The following is a 12941-nucleotide window of genomic DNA, read 5'->3' as shown; positions in this document are numbered from 1 at the left end:
TGAAGGTTAAACTGTAGAGGAGCAAGGGTAGGGGTAGGAGGACAAATTTGGATATGACTGCAATAATCCAGGTGAGGGATTTTAGGTTACAATCGGGGAGTGATACTGGAGGAAGTATGTAGGGGCCAGACTGAATTTTGCTGATGGGTTGAATGTGGGATACTCGTCATTCCCTAGCAAGGACCTTTCTGAAGCCCTAGTGTAAATGCAGACCGGGGGGTTCAGGATAAACTTGGTTCTTAGAAACTTTCAGAAAGTCTCTCCTTTCCGGTTTTATTCCCTTTATAATGTATATTGTATGTAACAATGTTGCCCTCTTCCACAACAGAGAAATTTGTTGAAAACAGGAATCACTCTTCGGTGTATGTGCAGGATGCCCACATGAAAGATGAACAATCCCATTACAACAAATGGCAATGTGGAGGTCATAACAGAGAAAGACGTTTTTTCCCCCCCAAAGTACATATTCTTGCATTAGCCTCATGTATTGTATTCCATCGGGTATACAACTATAACAAACAACCATTTCAAATGAGTTGGTTTAATTCCAGGTGGAACAGAGTTCAGGACAGAACAAAGAGTGAAGAGCACACACTGGCAGGACTTCGGGCTAGGTTTACTCTGACCTCACAACAAAGGCAGAAATGACTGAATGATAAGAGAACATGAGCCACTGATTTTATTATTATTATTTTTTTACAAAAGTTTATTCTTAAATGTACAACAGGATCTAAGACAACACTTCATTCTATCTATAGGTGGCAACAGATGCTATGGCAGGAAATCCAGATGTTTAAACAGGAATGGAATTAAAGATCCCCATTGTCTCGGGTACAAGGGATGGCTTACTTTTTGCCAGATTTCTTAATTCCACCTGTGGCTGCAAAAGGAAAAAAATGTCTCAGTTAAGAAAAAATATAGTCCTTATGGCAGAAGTGCCAGAGGCCTTATAAGGATCATTGAAAGGTTCAACTCTTGTGCTGGGCATTCTTTTTGACACAAGCATGTATAGGACTTTCCCAATAGTCTACTCTGGGTGATATCAGAATGAGGATGAGGCAGGGGCCCAAATAATGGCTGTGCCCTGGCCTGGATCTATATTGTTAAGTATTTCACACACTAGCTCATTTAATCCTCATCCCCCATCAACCCATTTTACAGATAATGAAGTGCTAGTGGTTAAGTGCTGTTCAAAATTATAAATTGGTATGTGACAAAGCCAAGATTCCACCCTGGGTAGTCTGATGTCCAGGTCCACATTCTCAACTGCCACATCACAGTACATATTATGATCCTGGGGTCTGGTTTACTATCTTTATTTTACTCAATTTACATTTGACTATATATTTGGCATACAGTAAATACCTTAAGAAATAGCTGATTTACCTTCCTGTACACAATCACAGATTAAAGGAAGGTACAAAACACCTTACATTCCAAAAGGGAATCTCAGTAACTAGAATCTCAGCCTTGTGAATCAATTAAAACCCACTGGGATAGAAGTCTTGGAAAGCCCTGGATGACACTCCCACCATCCCCCCCTCCACCAGCCCCAGTGTAGCTCATATAGGGCACAAATAACTATGGAAGAAATTATTCACTAGTGTGATGAATGTAAACAGCATTTAAGAAGCACAGAAAAGTTCAGGCTGCTGGGCTTGAAAAATATTTTGATACATAATCCATTTTTCCTACATAAAAGAAGTAAAATGGTGGGGGATTAGGTTAAAAGAGCATACAGCGCAATAGCACATTAAGGAGCCTGGACTTTTATCTTTTAGTCTAGGCGCATTCAGAAGTCAAGACTCAGTATGCAAAAGTATTTACTGGAATTAACAATATGAGCGGTAAGTCAAGAAATGCCATAAGCAAAAAGGAGCAAATACGAATTTGGGGCAAGAAATAGTGAAGACTGTTTGGAAACTCAACTCTAAGATATATGAATCTCTGTGTTTCCATCTCTGCTGTTTCCCTAAAGAAAAGAAGACCAGAATGCCTGGGAGAAAAGAAATTTCATTTCCAGGACCGGTCTGGCTCCCTCCCCTCCCCGCTGCTGCGACTTCAAGCTGGGTGGGGGTCGTCCGCAGTAGCTGACACGAAGAATCGAAACCTCACCAATGAGATAGGAAACAGACCAGAGAGATGCTCAGAACGTTTGCCCGGCTTGAGCTCTATTTGCCCTCACTTACCCAGGGGGCCCTTCCCCGCGGCCTTCGCTTTTAGCTCCTCGAGTTTCTTCTGCTCCTCTTTCTGTTTCTGCTTGAATGCCTTATCTTCCTAAGGAGAGGCAGACGGCGTTCACTCGAAGCAGATTCCCCAGTCCCTCCGCACCCTCCCACGCCTCCGCGCTCGCCCTCACCTCGTCCATCTCCTTGGCCTGCTTCTTTGGCTGCTTCAGGGGCTTCTTCTTGCCACCTGTAGGCGACACAAGCATGCTCAGTTCCGTCCCCGCCGAGTACTGTCCCTCTCCACCCCGCCGCCCCGGCACACTCACCTTCGCGGCCGGACATGGCGCCTGCCGCCCCTTCCCCAGGCCCTGCCACCGGAAGCGAAGCTCCCCTACCCACCCCCTGTGCCTATACCTCCGCGCGGGCCCGCTGATTGGCTCCTGGTCAGGAAGCTGTGCTCCCGCTGCCGGAAGCAACTCTGGGGGCGGGCATTAAAGGACCAGAGGTCTACTGAGTGGCGGACGCTTGGTTGGGGTTGCAGCTCTCGCGGTGGGGCGGCAGGTACGAGGGCCTGTCTTGCCAGGGAAGGGTCCGGAAGCCAGGAGGGGTGCTTAACCGGAAGGCGCTGGGTCTGGCATCGTGCATGGGGAAAGCACTGCGAGTAGGGGGAAGAGGCCTTTGAAGTTCAGCGCGTTCTTGGAACCGAAGAAAGCAAGCATAGCTGCAGGGAGATGCGAGGGAGGTGCCAGATATATGGGCGGGGGATAGATCACCCGGTCCTAAGGTTTTGGAGGCCACCGGAAGGAGTCTGGGTTTTAATATAGCCGGGGTGCAACTTTTTGCAAATTATGTTTATTCATTCAATAGGTTTTTGTTGAGTGTCATGCAGACAGTTTTATGGGGCACTGAGGATGCAGCAGTGAACAAAACACATCTCATACCCAATCCATCAGCAAATGGATGCCAGCCCTGGCAGAGCTGACATTCTGGGAGGTGAGACAGCCTGTAAGCAAAGTAAATAATTGAAATACATATCGCAGGTCACGTGATACGTGCGTGGAGAAAAATAAGGTAGACAGAATGGGTAGAGGGTGCTGGGATGGGAGTCCTTGGCAATGACATATGAGCAGGACTTGGAAAAGAGAAGGGAGCAAGCAGCGCAGATAGCTGGTGTGAAGGCCTTGTGCGGGGATCGTCTATTGTGTTGCAGCAACATCACGAAAGTCCATGCATGGTAATTACTTCAACGATGTGTTAGCTAACCTTATTGTGGTATACGTTTAGCAGTATATACGTCTATCAAGTGTATCAAATAGTCACGTTGTATATCTTAAACTTACACAGTGATATGGCAATTTATATGTCATTTTTATGTCAATAAAGCTGGGAGAAAAAAGGTCCATATGATTGGAGTAGAGTGAGGAAAGGTATACTTGTGGGAGATGAGGTCAGGGAAGACTGAGAGCCAGGAGGTGGATGTCCTGTAGACCGTGGAGAAAATTTGGCTTTTACATTGAGAGAAATGTGGAACGACTGGAGAGTTTGAGCAGAGAGAGACATGGTCTGGCCTGTGTTTTGAAAAGGCTACTGGCTGCTCTGTTGATGATAGATTGTAGGGGCTAGAGTAGGAGCAGGGAGACCTGTCAGAAGGGTGTTATAGTAAAAGATGTTAGTCACTGGGACCAGGTGGTAGCGGGGTTGGGGGGGTGCTAAGAGGAAAAGGGATTTTGGTTTTAGAAAGGAAGAAGCATTTGCTGATGGATTGGGTATGAAATGGGAGGGAAAGCAAAGGGTCAGGGATGATTTGAGGTTTTTGGTCTGATTTGGATTTGGAAGTTTCTATCAACCAAGATGGAGAAGGCTATGGGAAAGGCAAGTTGGGAAGGGAAGATCCTCATTAACCTTCCAAGCTGAGTTGTGGATTGGGTGGTTCAGTAAATGAGCCTGGAATCTATAGGAGAGGTCTGGGCTGGAAAAGTCAGAATATAGTTGATTGGTTTTTTTTTTTTTTTCTTGTTTAAAGTTTATTTATTTATTTGAGAGAAAAAGAGATTGAGGCAGAGAGAGAGGGAAAGAGAATCCCAAGTAGTCTCCACACGGTCAACACAGAGCCTGACCTGGGGCTCAAACTCACCAACCGTGAGATCATGACCTAAGCCAAAGCCAAGAGGTGGCTGCTTAAGCAACTGAGCCACCCAGGCACCCCTAGTTGATTGGTTTTTTAAGTAATGGTTTTGGGAGGAAAAAGCAGTGGGAGGAGCGGCACCTAGCTGGCTTGGTTGGTGTAGCATGTGACTCTTGAGTTCAAGCCCTAAGTTGGGTGTAGAGATTACTTTAAAAAAAAGTAATGGTTTTATTGAGATACCATTCACATACAATACAGTTCACCTATTTAATGGGTACACTTAAGTGGTTTTAGTATATTCACAGTGTTGTTCAACCATCATTATAGTTAATATTTTTAACATTTCCCTAGATGGTATTTATTTATTTATTTAAATGTTTATTCTTGAGAGGGACAGAGACAGAGTGAGAGCAGAGGAGAGGCAGAGAGAGAGGCAGACACAGAATCCAAAGCAGGCTCCAGGTTCTGAGCTGTCAGCACAGAGCCCGATGCGAGGATCGAACTCACGAACCATGAGATCATGACCTAAGCTGAAGTCAGACGCTTAACTGACTGAGCCACCCAGGTGCCCCATCCGTAGATGGTTTTTAAAGCCATGGGACTGGATGAGAGAGGAGTCTGAGGACCTTGCCTTGCAGCACTCCACGTGGGTAGGTTCAGGAGATGAGTGGGGACTGGAAGCCAAGTGTAGAAGGCGTTTCAAGGAAAGGAAACTGGCACAAGGCTCAGGTTGCTGATAGGGCAAGTAAAATGAGGACTGAGAACTGATCACTGGATTTAGCAATGTGGAAGTGGCCTGGACAAGAGCATTTCCGGTGGCATGGTGGAAGTGAAGGCCAGATTAGAAAAGGTTTAAGAGAGAATGAGAGAAGAGGAACTGGAGACAGCAAGTGCAGATGATCTGTCCAGGAGTTTGGCTGTACAGAGGGGCAGAGAAGTGGAGCTGTTGCTGGAGAGGGTGTCTGATCAATTACTGAGCAGTGTCAGGTAGGGAGAGCACACGGGACCTGGCCACAGCTTGGTCTTCCTAGAGCATGAATTCTTCATCCCAAGGAATAAGAGAGAAGGTGGAAACCGAACAGACACAGGTGGGAAGGTATGGTGGGAATTTATAGAAGTTGTCTTCCAATTTTTAAATATTTTCTTAGTGAAAAATGAAGCAAGCCTTCAGCTGCAAGTGAGATCGAGGTACAGGTGATGGAGGTTTGTGGCATGGACAGTTGGTAAGAGACAGTCGTCTGGATAGAGTGTTAGAATGGATTTGGAGGGTCAAGATTCTGAACTTGGCCCTCAAGGCCCTGCTTAATATGGTCTCTGTTTACCTCTTCAGCCTCTCCTCTGTCCACTCTCCCTTCCTCTGCTATTTTCCAGCTACACTGGCTGCCTTTCAGGTTTTAGATGACCCCCAGTGCATTTCCACTTTTTCCCTTTGCCAGGAACACCTTCCCTGTGCTGGCTGAGGGCTTGTGGGACATTTGAATGGGGAGGGGCTGAGAATCAGGCTGGGGTGGGGGCTGGATGTCTGAGAAGAGGGACTGGAATAGAGGAACAACTTGAGTCATTTCCTCACACAGCAGAGTCCCTGCTGTCACCAAGCTTATGTTCTAGTGAGGGGCCTGGCAACATGTAAAGAAGGCAATATGTGTCTGATGGAGAAAAATAAAGCAGGTGGCCCAGGAGGGAATGGTCAAGGAAGGTTTGCCACGAGGTGGTGTTTGAGCCAAGATGTACAAGTCAGGATGAGCTGACTGGACCTGTCAGCTGACTCGACCTTTCTGTGGAGAAAGTAGCAGAGTCAGGCTTCACATGTTAGGGTGCATGGAGCGGAGGACAGGAGGAAGGGATGACAACCAAGAGGACCGTGGCTTGTTGGCCACTGGTGGGACTGGTGTTCATGGCAGGTGAGATGGGAGCTGTCGGGGGTTTTGAACAAGAGATGTGAAATGATGAGTTAACAGAGCCTCAAGTTGCCTTGTGAATAACGGCTCTGAGGGGCAGGGAGGAAGCCAGGACTTCGCAGGAGGCTGTAGCTGTCATTGCTGCCAGGGATGGATGACTTTCCTGGGGTTCAAGAGTGGGTGGCTGGTAGAGAAGTCAGGAGAGGAGGCTAAGAAGGTTGGAGGAAGCCGAGGCGGGGGTGGGTAGTGATTTCAAAAAGACAAGTGATTTCAAAAAGCTGCAGAGATGTTGGAGAAGAAATCTGAGAAATACCTGGTGGATCTGGCAAGGTGGAAGTTTTGCAGGGCCTCCAGGAGAGCAGCCTCTCGGTGGAGTGCCATCCAGAGAGAATGGGGGCTGGGGAAGTAGTGACAGCAAGGTGGACACCTCTCTGGTGAGTGTTGCTGAAAAGGAGAGTGAGGGCTGTGGTTGGCAGTGCTGGGAGTCTGCTTTGCTCTGATGTAGGAAACACCTGCAGGATGGTCATGGGGCCACAGCTCATGTGTGGTGGATGCTGGCATTGAGGCCTAAGAGGCTGGCTTGACCCCTGGGTCATGGATGTTGTGTGCTTTCTTGGGCCTTGTGGATGGGGCCCAGGAGTTCGGGTGCAGCACCAGCTCAGAACCAGTGTTACGGGATGTCCCTTCCGTGGCTGTCAGCTCGGACCCATTTTGGGCAGGAGGCATGTCCCTACCCAACCAACTTTGTTTTCTAGAGGGCCTGAGCTTCTCCAAGCACAGCACAAGGGGATAGGAGGCTGAGATGCTCTGAGTGGGTCTCTATTCCACATCACCTTACATTCAGAAGCCCCTTTCTTTGTCACCCAAGCTCCTCCAATTTATCTTCCTGTCCCCAGCATCCTCTGCTTTTCTCTCTGGCCTGGTTGTTTGGCCACTAGGTGTCACTCTGACAGCCAGCATCAATACTTGAGAGCTTGTGTGTGTTATGGTTGGGGGTTGGTGGGGGAAGGAGGGTTGGCCAGAGGACAGGAGTACTGGTCCAGGTTTGCCTGGGAGCAGGGGTCACCTGACCCTCCTTGGGTCCCCAGAGTCCCTGCTGCTTTGGGGCTCAGGCAGAGCCAGACTGGGTAATGGGAGCCTCCCTCTGCTGTTTAGGTTAAGAGAAGTGGGTGTTGTTGGGGCCCAAAGCAAGGTTGAAAAGGGAGAGATTGAAGAAACCAGACCTATAGAGCCGGACTAAAGTTGGAGAGGAGGGAGAAAGCTTGTGGAAGGTTAGGAATGTGAGGGGTGGGGGGGATTGGAAGCCTGGAAAGCCTCAGAGGGCAGAGGAGGGCTCGTGTGAACCTAAGAAAAGTTGTCCTCTGTGTAGAGATCCAGGCTTTTTGTTTTGTTTTGCCTTTTCCCTGGAATTGTCTTCTCAGAGGAGAGCCGAGGAGGGAATTTTCTGCCTTGGTACAGAATGACTTGTGTCCTCGAACATAAGCAAAACTCTGCTTTCCCAGTGCTGGGGCAGCCCTCAGAGTCTGGGCAGTTGATTTTGATGGTATTTTGCAGAACTCTTTCCCTGAAATCCCCTCAGTTCCCCAGTTTCCCTGGGAGTCTTTATGAATCTTTGTGATTTGTGAGGCTTTGTCAGCATGGACACAACTCAGGTTTGAAAAAAATATTTTTTTTTAAGTTTATTTACTCTTGAGAGAGAAAGAGACAGAGACGGAGACAGAGAGAACGAGTGGAGGAGGGGCAGAAGAGAGAGGGAGAGAGAGAATCCCAAGCAGGCTCCGCACTGTCAGCACAGAGTCCAACACAGGCCTCGATCTCAGAAACCGTGAGATCACGACCTGAGTCAAAATCAGCAGCTGGACACTTAACTGACCAAGCTACCCAGGCAGCCCTGGTCTGAGAATTTTCTTTGACGTTATTAGAAAACCGGGCACCAGGATTCCCATCCAAGTCACAACGGAGACCTGGAGGCTGTGGGGAAGGTGGGTGGGATGGGAGGGGCTGGTGGCATTGTGGAAGGAGATGGAAGGCATGATCTCCTAAACATGTTCTTCCCTGGTGTGTTCTCTTGTCTGGGAGCACCCAAGGGGAAGCCTGACCACAGTGGCTACCGTCTCCAGGCACAACAGAGCAGCGCTCTGTTTGGACTTTTTCATGGAAATTAGTTCAGAACTGCCCCTAGGCCCTGAAACCTGACTTATGCCCAGCCTTTCTCAGCTGTGAGCTGATCTGTCTGGCGTCCCCCTACAGATCTCCTGATGACAGGGCGCAGCACTGTGTTTGCCATGCAGCACGTCCTCGGTGCGCCCCGTGTGGTGTGGAGAGGCCTCCTTGGAAGGGACCTCTTTATGGCCAGGACTCTCTGCAGCCCAGGCCCTAGCCAGCCCAGAGAGAAAAGACCTGAGGAGGTGGCTCTTGGGCTGTACCGCCGCCTCACAGCTCTGGGAAGAGCCCTGGGGCACGACATTCATCAGCGAGCATCGTCCACAGCCACGACTTGGTGGGAAAGATACGAAGAGTTTGTCGGACTCAGTGAAGTTCGAGAGGCCCAGGGAAATGTGACTGAGGTGAGGAGGGAAGCCGGGGTGGTTGGCCCTGCCTTCTGACTTGGAAATGTGGCTGGGAGGCTCTTGCCAAATAATTACCAGCCACGTGGTGCTGGGAAGCCTTGCCCAGGTTTGCCTTTTCTTAACAAATACTATTGGTAGATGAATTTGACTCATTTCTCACATGATAACTTGGATTCGATCGTACTGGGGGTGAAGATCTCTGTGTAACTGTACCCATCTACCCCGAAAACAGGTTTCTGTGTACTGATGAGTCCCTGGCCATTGACATCCATTGTGTTAGGCCAGTGAACACTTCCTACATTGACTGAGCGTTGGTGAGAGTGTTACCAAAGCCCCATGTGTAATTAAAACATCCCTTGTGAAGGTAGAAGCCCAGGGCCAGGCAGCATCACACTGTGAGGTGGAAAGAGCTTCCTGTGGCTGGAAGCCCTTGGTGGTAGCAGAAATGCATTCTGTCGTCTCTGTTCCCATTCCTGCCTAGTACAGACCATGCTAGTGAGGTGGCAAGAACCTGGGGGTTCAGTGGGAGGTTTTGAGGCACAGTGCTGTCTCTTCCCCTTGAAGGTCATGACCTTGGCTGAGCTGGAGTTTCTGGGTGTGTAAAATGGAGGCCACAGCAATGCCTCTTGTGGCATCGTCAAGAGGCGAAGATAAGGTAGCGTGCGTGTGTGAAACAGTTTAGGAACCTAGGTTCCTTTCCGTGGCTTGTATCCGACTAGGATTGGCTGGGTTTTGTGTGGAGCATTAGCTTTTTTCAAGTTTCTCAGGGGCATGTTATTTCCACTTGAATGGATAAATCCAGTGATTCTGATGGGTGTGGCCCAGGGCTGCACTTTGAGGACTACTGGGCGAGCCAGGATTTTGTGTCTGAAGGACTCTTTTTTTCCACCCTTTGCTGACACCCCACTCACCTCAGCCACAGCCTTGTCGGGAATAGAGCTGAGCCTGTGTGGGTGTGGAGGGAAGGGGCAGACAGCCTCCATTGTTCTCTCTGCAGGCAGAGAAAGTGTTCATGGTGGCTCGAGGGCTTGTGCGAGAGGCTCGGGAGGACTTGGAAGTTCACCAGGCCAAGCTGAAGGAGGTGAGGGACCGCTTGGACCGCATCTCCAGAGAGGATATCCAGTACCTAGAACTGGCTACGCTGGAGCACCGGCTGCTGCAAGTAGGCACTCAGAAGGCAGCCCTTCCTCATTGGATAGGGACCCTAGCCTGGCAGATCACCAAGGGGCAAGGTGGGAACCTGACTGGTCTGGTGGTCAGAGATCTGGTGAAGACGTAAACCAGAAGCTCTGGGCTCCAGGCTTCCAGAGCCTGTCCACCCACTTTCTCTTGGAGTACCGGGGTCAGTAGTCCAGGGCAGTATAATCTGGGCCCCAGATCCCAGATTGCTGAGGAGGGAGCACCAGGGAGGAGGGGACTGGCCTAGAGGGGGCCAGACACTTCCTTCTGATGGACACATTCTGTAGTCATCAGTGCGTGTCTGGTCGGACCCAGCACTGCTTGGGTAGGAAGGTAGCATTGCTCATCTTGACCGCCCCCAATTCCTTTGCTTCCTGCACCTGACCATGTTTATGCTGCCTTCATTCATTCAGCGGGTTTATTGAGCATGCAGTCTGCGCCAGGCATGAGGCTGAGCCCCAGGGACGTCTGCTGGCAGCTCCAACGGTGGGGCCACATTGCTGCTGTATAACACTGCTTTGCTTCTGCAGGAGGAGAAGAGGCTTCGTGCAACCTATCTGCGTGCTGAAGACTCTGAGCGAGAGAAGTTCTCCCTCTTCTCTGCGGCTGTGCGGGAAAGTCACGAGAAGGAGCGTACTCGAGCTGAGAGGACCAAGAACTGGTCCCTCATCGGGTCAGTTCTGGGGGCCTTGATTGGTGTGGCTGGCTCCACCTATGTGAACCGTGTGCGGCTACAGGAGCTGAAGGCCTTGCTCTTAGAGGCGCAGAAGGGGCCTGTGAGCCTCCAGGAGGCCATCCGAGAACAGGCATCCAGCTACTCCCTCCAGCAGAGGGACCTCCACGACCTCATGGTGGACCTAAGGGGCCTGGTACAAGCTGGCTCCGGGCTGAGCTCTGGGACCCAGGCAGGTACTTCCCCCACCCGAGACAGAGACACAGATGTCCTTTCAGCTGCCTTGAAAGAGCAGCTCAGCCATTCCAGGCAGGTCCATTCATGTTTAGAGGGTTTACGAGAGCGGCTTGATGGCTTGGAAAAGACTTTCAGCCAAACGGCTGAGGTGGTTCAGCTTGCGAAGGCTGCAGCACATCCAGGCCTGCTGGGGCCAGCAGAGAGGGCCCTGCCTGGCTCCTTGCTGGAGCAGGGGAGCGTGATCTTGGCACTATCAGACATGGAGCAGAAGCTTGAAGCTCAGGTCAACAGGAACACCATCTACAGCACACTGGTCACCTGTGTGACATTTGTGGCCACTCTGCCCGTGCTCTACGTGCTCTTCAGGGCCAGCTAGCCCTCCAGAGAGGGCTCCAGGGAGCTGAGGGGATAGCCGTGGATACAAATTTAGCTAGAGAATCCCAACAATGAAGTGAGCCTTTGGGGTGCACACAACCTCAGCCTGAGGCTGAGCACCATCTGTGTGGCTCACCAGCAGGCGTACTTTGATTTTGAGAAAATGCTCATTTATGTTAATTATCAACACTTTGTACTAATGTCCAAATAAAATGTCTTTCGGTTCGTGTTATTTAAATATTTAAAGTAATACTTACATCAGATGGAGTTTTTCTTGTTGAAGGTTGAGATTTGGGACTTAAGGGCTGAGCCTGGAATTACAGTAATCACGGCCCCCTTCCGTTCCTCTCTCATCTCCTCTTGGTCTCGTCCTCAGTTCAGAACCATGTTGGATGAACTTACCCTTGAGGCTTGGGTTTTTGTTTTGGATTGCCAGGTCTGCTTGCCCAACCCTCCTATGTCAGATAGCTTGGGGGTTCCGGGGAGTGGAACCAAGCCTGCGCAACCACGGCTGACAATGGTTACTTGCCCCGCTTCTGGATTACTTTCTCTGCCCTGGTGGGGAGAACCTTCTGGTTCTAATGCTGGAGGGATGATCAGAAGAGAGCAGGGAAAAGGGATTGGGGGAATGGTTGATAAATATTACTGGGGACATAATTACAGGGATTGGTAGCCAGTCTGGGTCCCTGTGCAGAGAGCTTTGGGCAGTCCAGTGTGCCCCTAGAGCTAGGTGTCCTCCCATACACAGCCTAGAGATGGCCTGTACAAGCATGGGCAGAGCTCAGCATGTCAGCAGAGTGAACCTCAAGGCAGGCCTCAAGGCAGGCCTGGGACCTGGGTACAGGCAGAGTTAGGTTTTGCCTGTGAGTTTGAATGGGGCCTGAGATCTTGTGATCCTATAAGTTGAGGACACGAGGCCTGGCTCCAAACCAGCCTTTTCAGTGGCAATGATGGAGACGGGCCTCCCTGAGGTGGGAGGTACGGTGGGGGGCCCGAGGGCAGACTGCCCAGAGAACCCCTGGCCTGTCCCTTTGCAGAGGAGAACAGCAACCTTTGATCTCCTGGGCTAAATGGCCATAGGTGGCCTTGTGTGTCCTTGAGTAAATAGGAAGAGTGGGGAGGCACTCTGTACTCCCACAGGTCTGGAAAAGCCACTCCTTTCTAACCCTAACCCTTTCTGAACCCTGTATACAGGGTTTGTGGGGAAGGGCTTCTGTGGGCTGGGGTTTGCTTGGGCCTGTGTGGAGCCTCCTCTCAGCAGGGGCCTGTGGAACCAGTAGGGTTTCCCAGGAGGTACCCTCTGTACTTGGAGCCTGTGCTCAGGTTTGGGCAGTGAGTATGACCTGGGTGGCCCCATGGGTTCTGTGAACCTCAAGTGTCTGGTCCTTTGGTCATTTGGTCACTCCATTCTTGACATTGTTTCCTTTGTGTAATGGTTCCTCAGGATGGCATGAGATGAAAAGACCTCTGTGCATGGGATGTTCACCCTCCTGATGGGGGGTAGGAGGTACCATATCTGTGTACAGATGAGGGGTGCTATGGGGTTTGGAAGTCCTGTGTCCACCTTTGGGGTGAGGTAGGTCCTAAAGAGTGTGCACTTGAGTGAATGGAATTGAGGAGGGGAGGATTCTAGGTATGTGGCAAGGGTCTCCCATAGGCTGCACAGGCAGGAAAGCCATGGGCTTTCAGCACCTTAGCCAAGGGGCTGAGGTGGTG

The 12941-nt window shown here is 50.3% G+C and overlaps 1 protein-coding gene and 1 long non-coding RNA gene across 9 annotated transcripts; one reads left to right on the top strand and one right to left on the bottom strand.

Annotated features, from left to right (window-relative positions):
• Positions 1-656: 656 nt before the first annotated feature.
• Positions 657-2570, bottom strand: LOC122214296. The gene is made up of 4 exons (XR_006199829.1): positions 2495-2570; positions 2360-2415; positions 2190-2277; positions 657-880 (listed from the first exon to the last, which is right to left on the bottom strand). It is a non-coding gene; the product is annotated as an uncharacterized LOC122214296 (long non-coding RNA).
• A 96-nt stretch (positions 2571-2666) lies between these two features.
• On the top strand, positions 2667-11450 carry CCDC51 (coiled-coil domain containing 51). 8 transcript variants are annotated; one of them, XM_042929225.1, is made up of 5 exons: positions 2667-2729; positions 3036-3161; positions 8442-8758; positions 9759-9923; positions 10471-11450. In XM_042929225.1, the coding sequence occupies exons 2-5, from the start codon at positions 3125-3127 to the stop codon at positions 11224-11226; spliced, it is 1275 nt and encodes a 424-aa protein (XP_042785159.1). In that variant the 5' UTR covers positions 2667-2729; positions 3036-3124; the 3' UTR covers positions 11227-11450. The 8 variants fall into 8 exon arrangements, with proteins under 8 accessions (XP_042785159.1, XP_042785160.1, XP_042785164.1 ...); XM_042929226.1 differs by lacking the exon at positions 3036-3161; XM_042929224.1 differs by lacking the exon at positions 2667-2729 and having other exon boundaries at positions 2736-3161.
• The last annotated feature ends 1491 nt before the right edge of the window (positions 11451-12941 follow it).

Source organism: Panthera leo, chromosome A2 (genome assembly GCF_018350215.1).
Source record: "Panthera leo isolate Ple1 chromosome A2, P.leo_Ple1_pat1.1, whole genome shotgun sequence".
NCBI classification, from domain to species: Eukaryota; Metazoa; Chordata; class Mammalia; order Carnivora; family Felidae; genus Panthera; species Panthera leo.
This window is presented reverse-complemented; position numbering and strand designations above follow the sequence as displayed.

Coding starts and splice junctions, on each gene's coding strand:
- CCDC51 (XM_042929225.1), top strand. CDS start 3,125: ATGGATGCCAGCCCTGGCAGAGCTGACATTCTGGGAG. Junction 3,162..8,441: donor CAGAGCTGACATTCTGGGAG/GTGAGACAGCCT, acceptor GTCCCCCTACAG/ATCTCCTGATGACAGGGCGC. Junction 8,759..9,758: donor CCCAGGGAAATGTGACTGAG/GTGAGGAGGGAA, acceptor TTCTCTCTGCAG/GCAGAGAAAGTGTTCATGGT.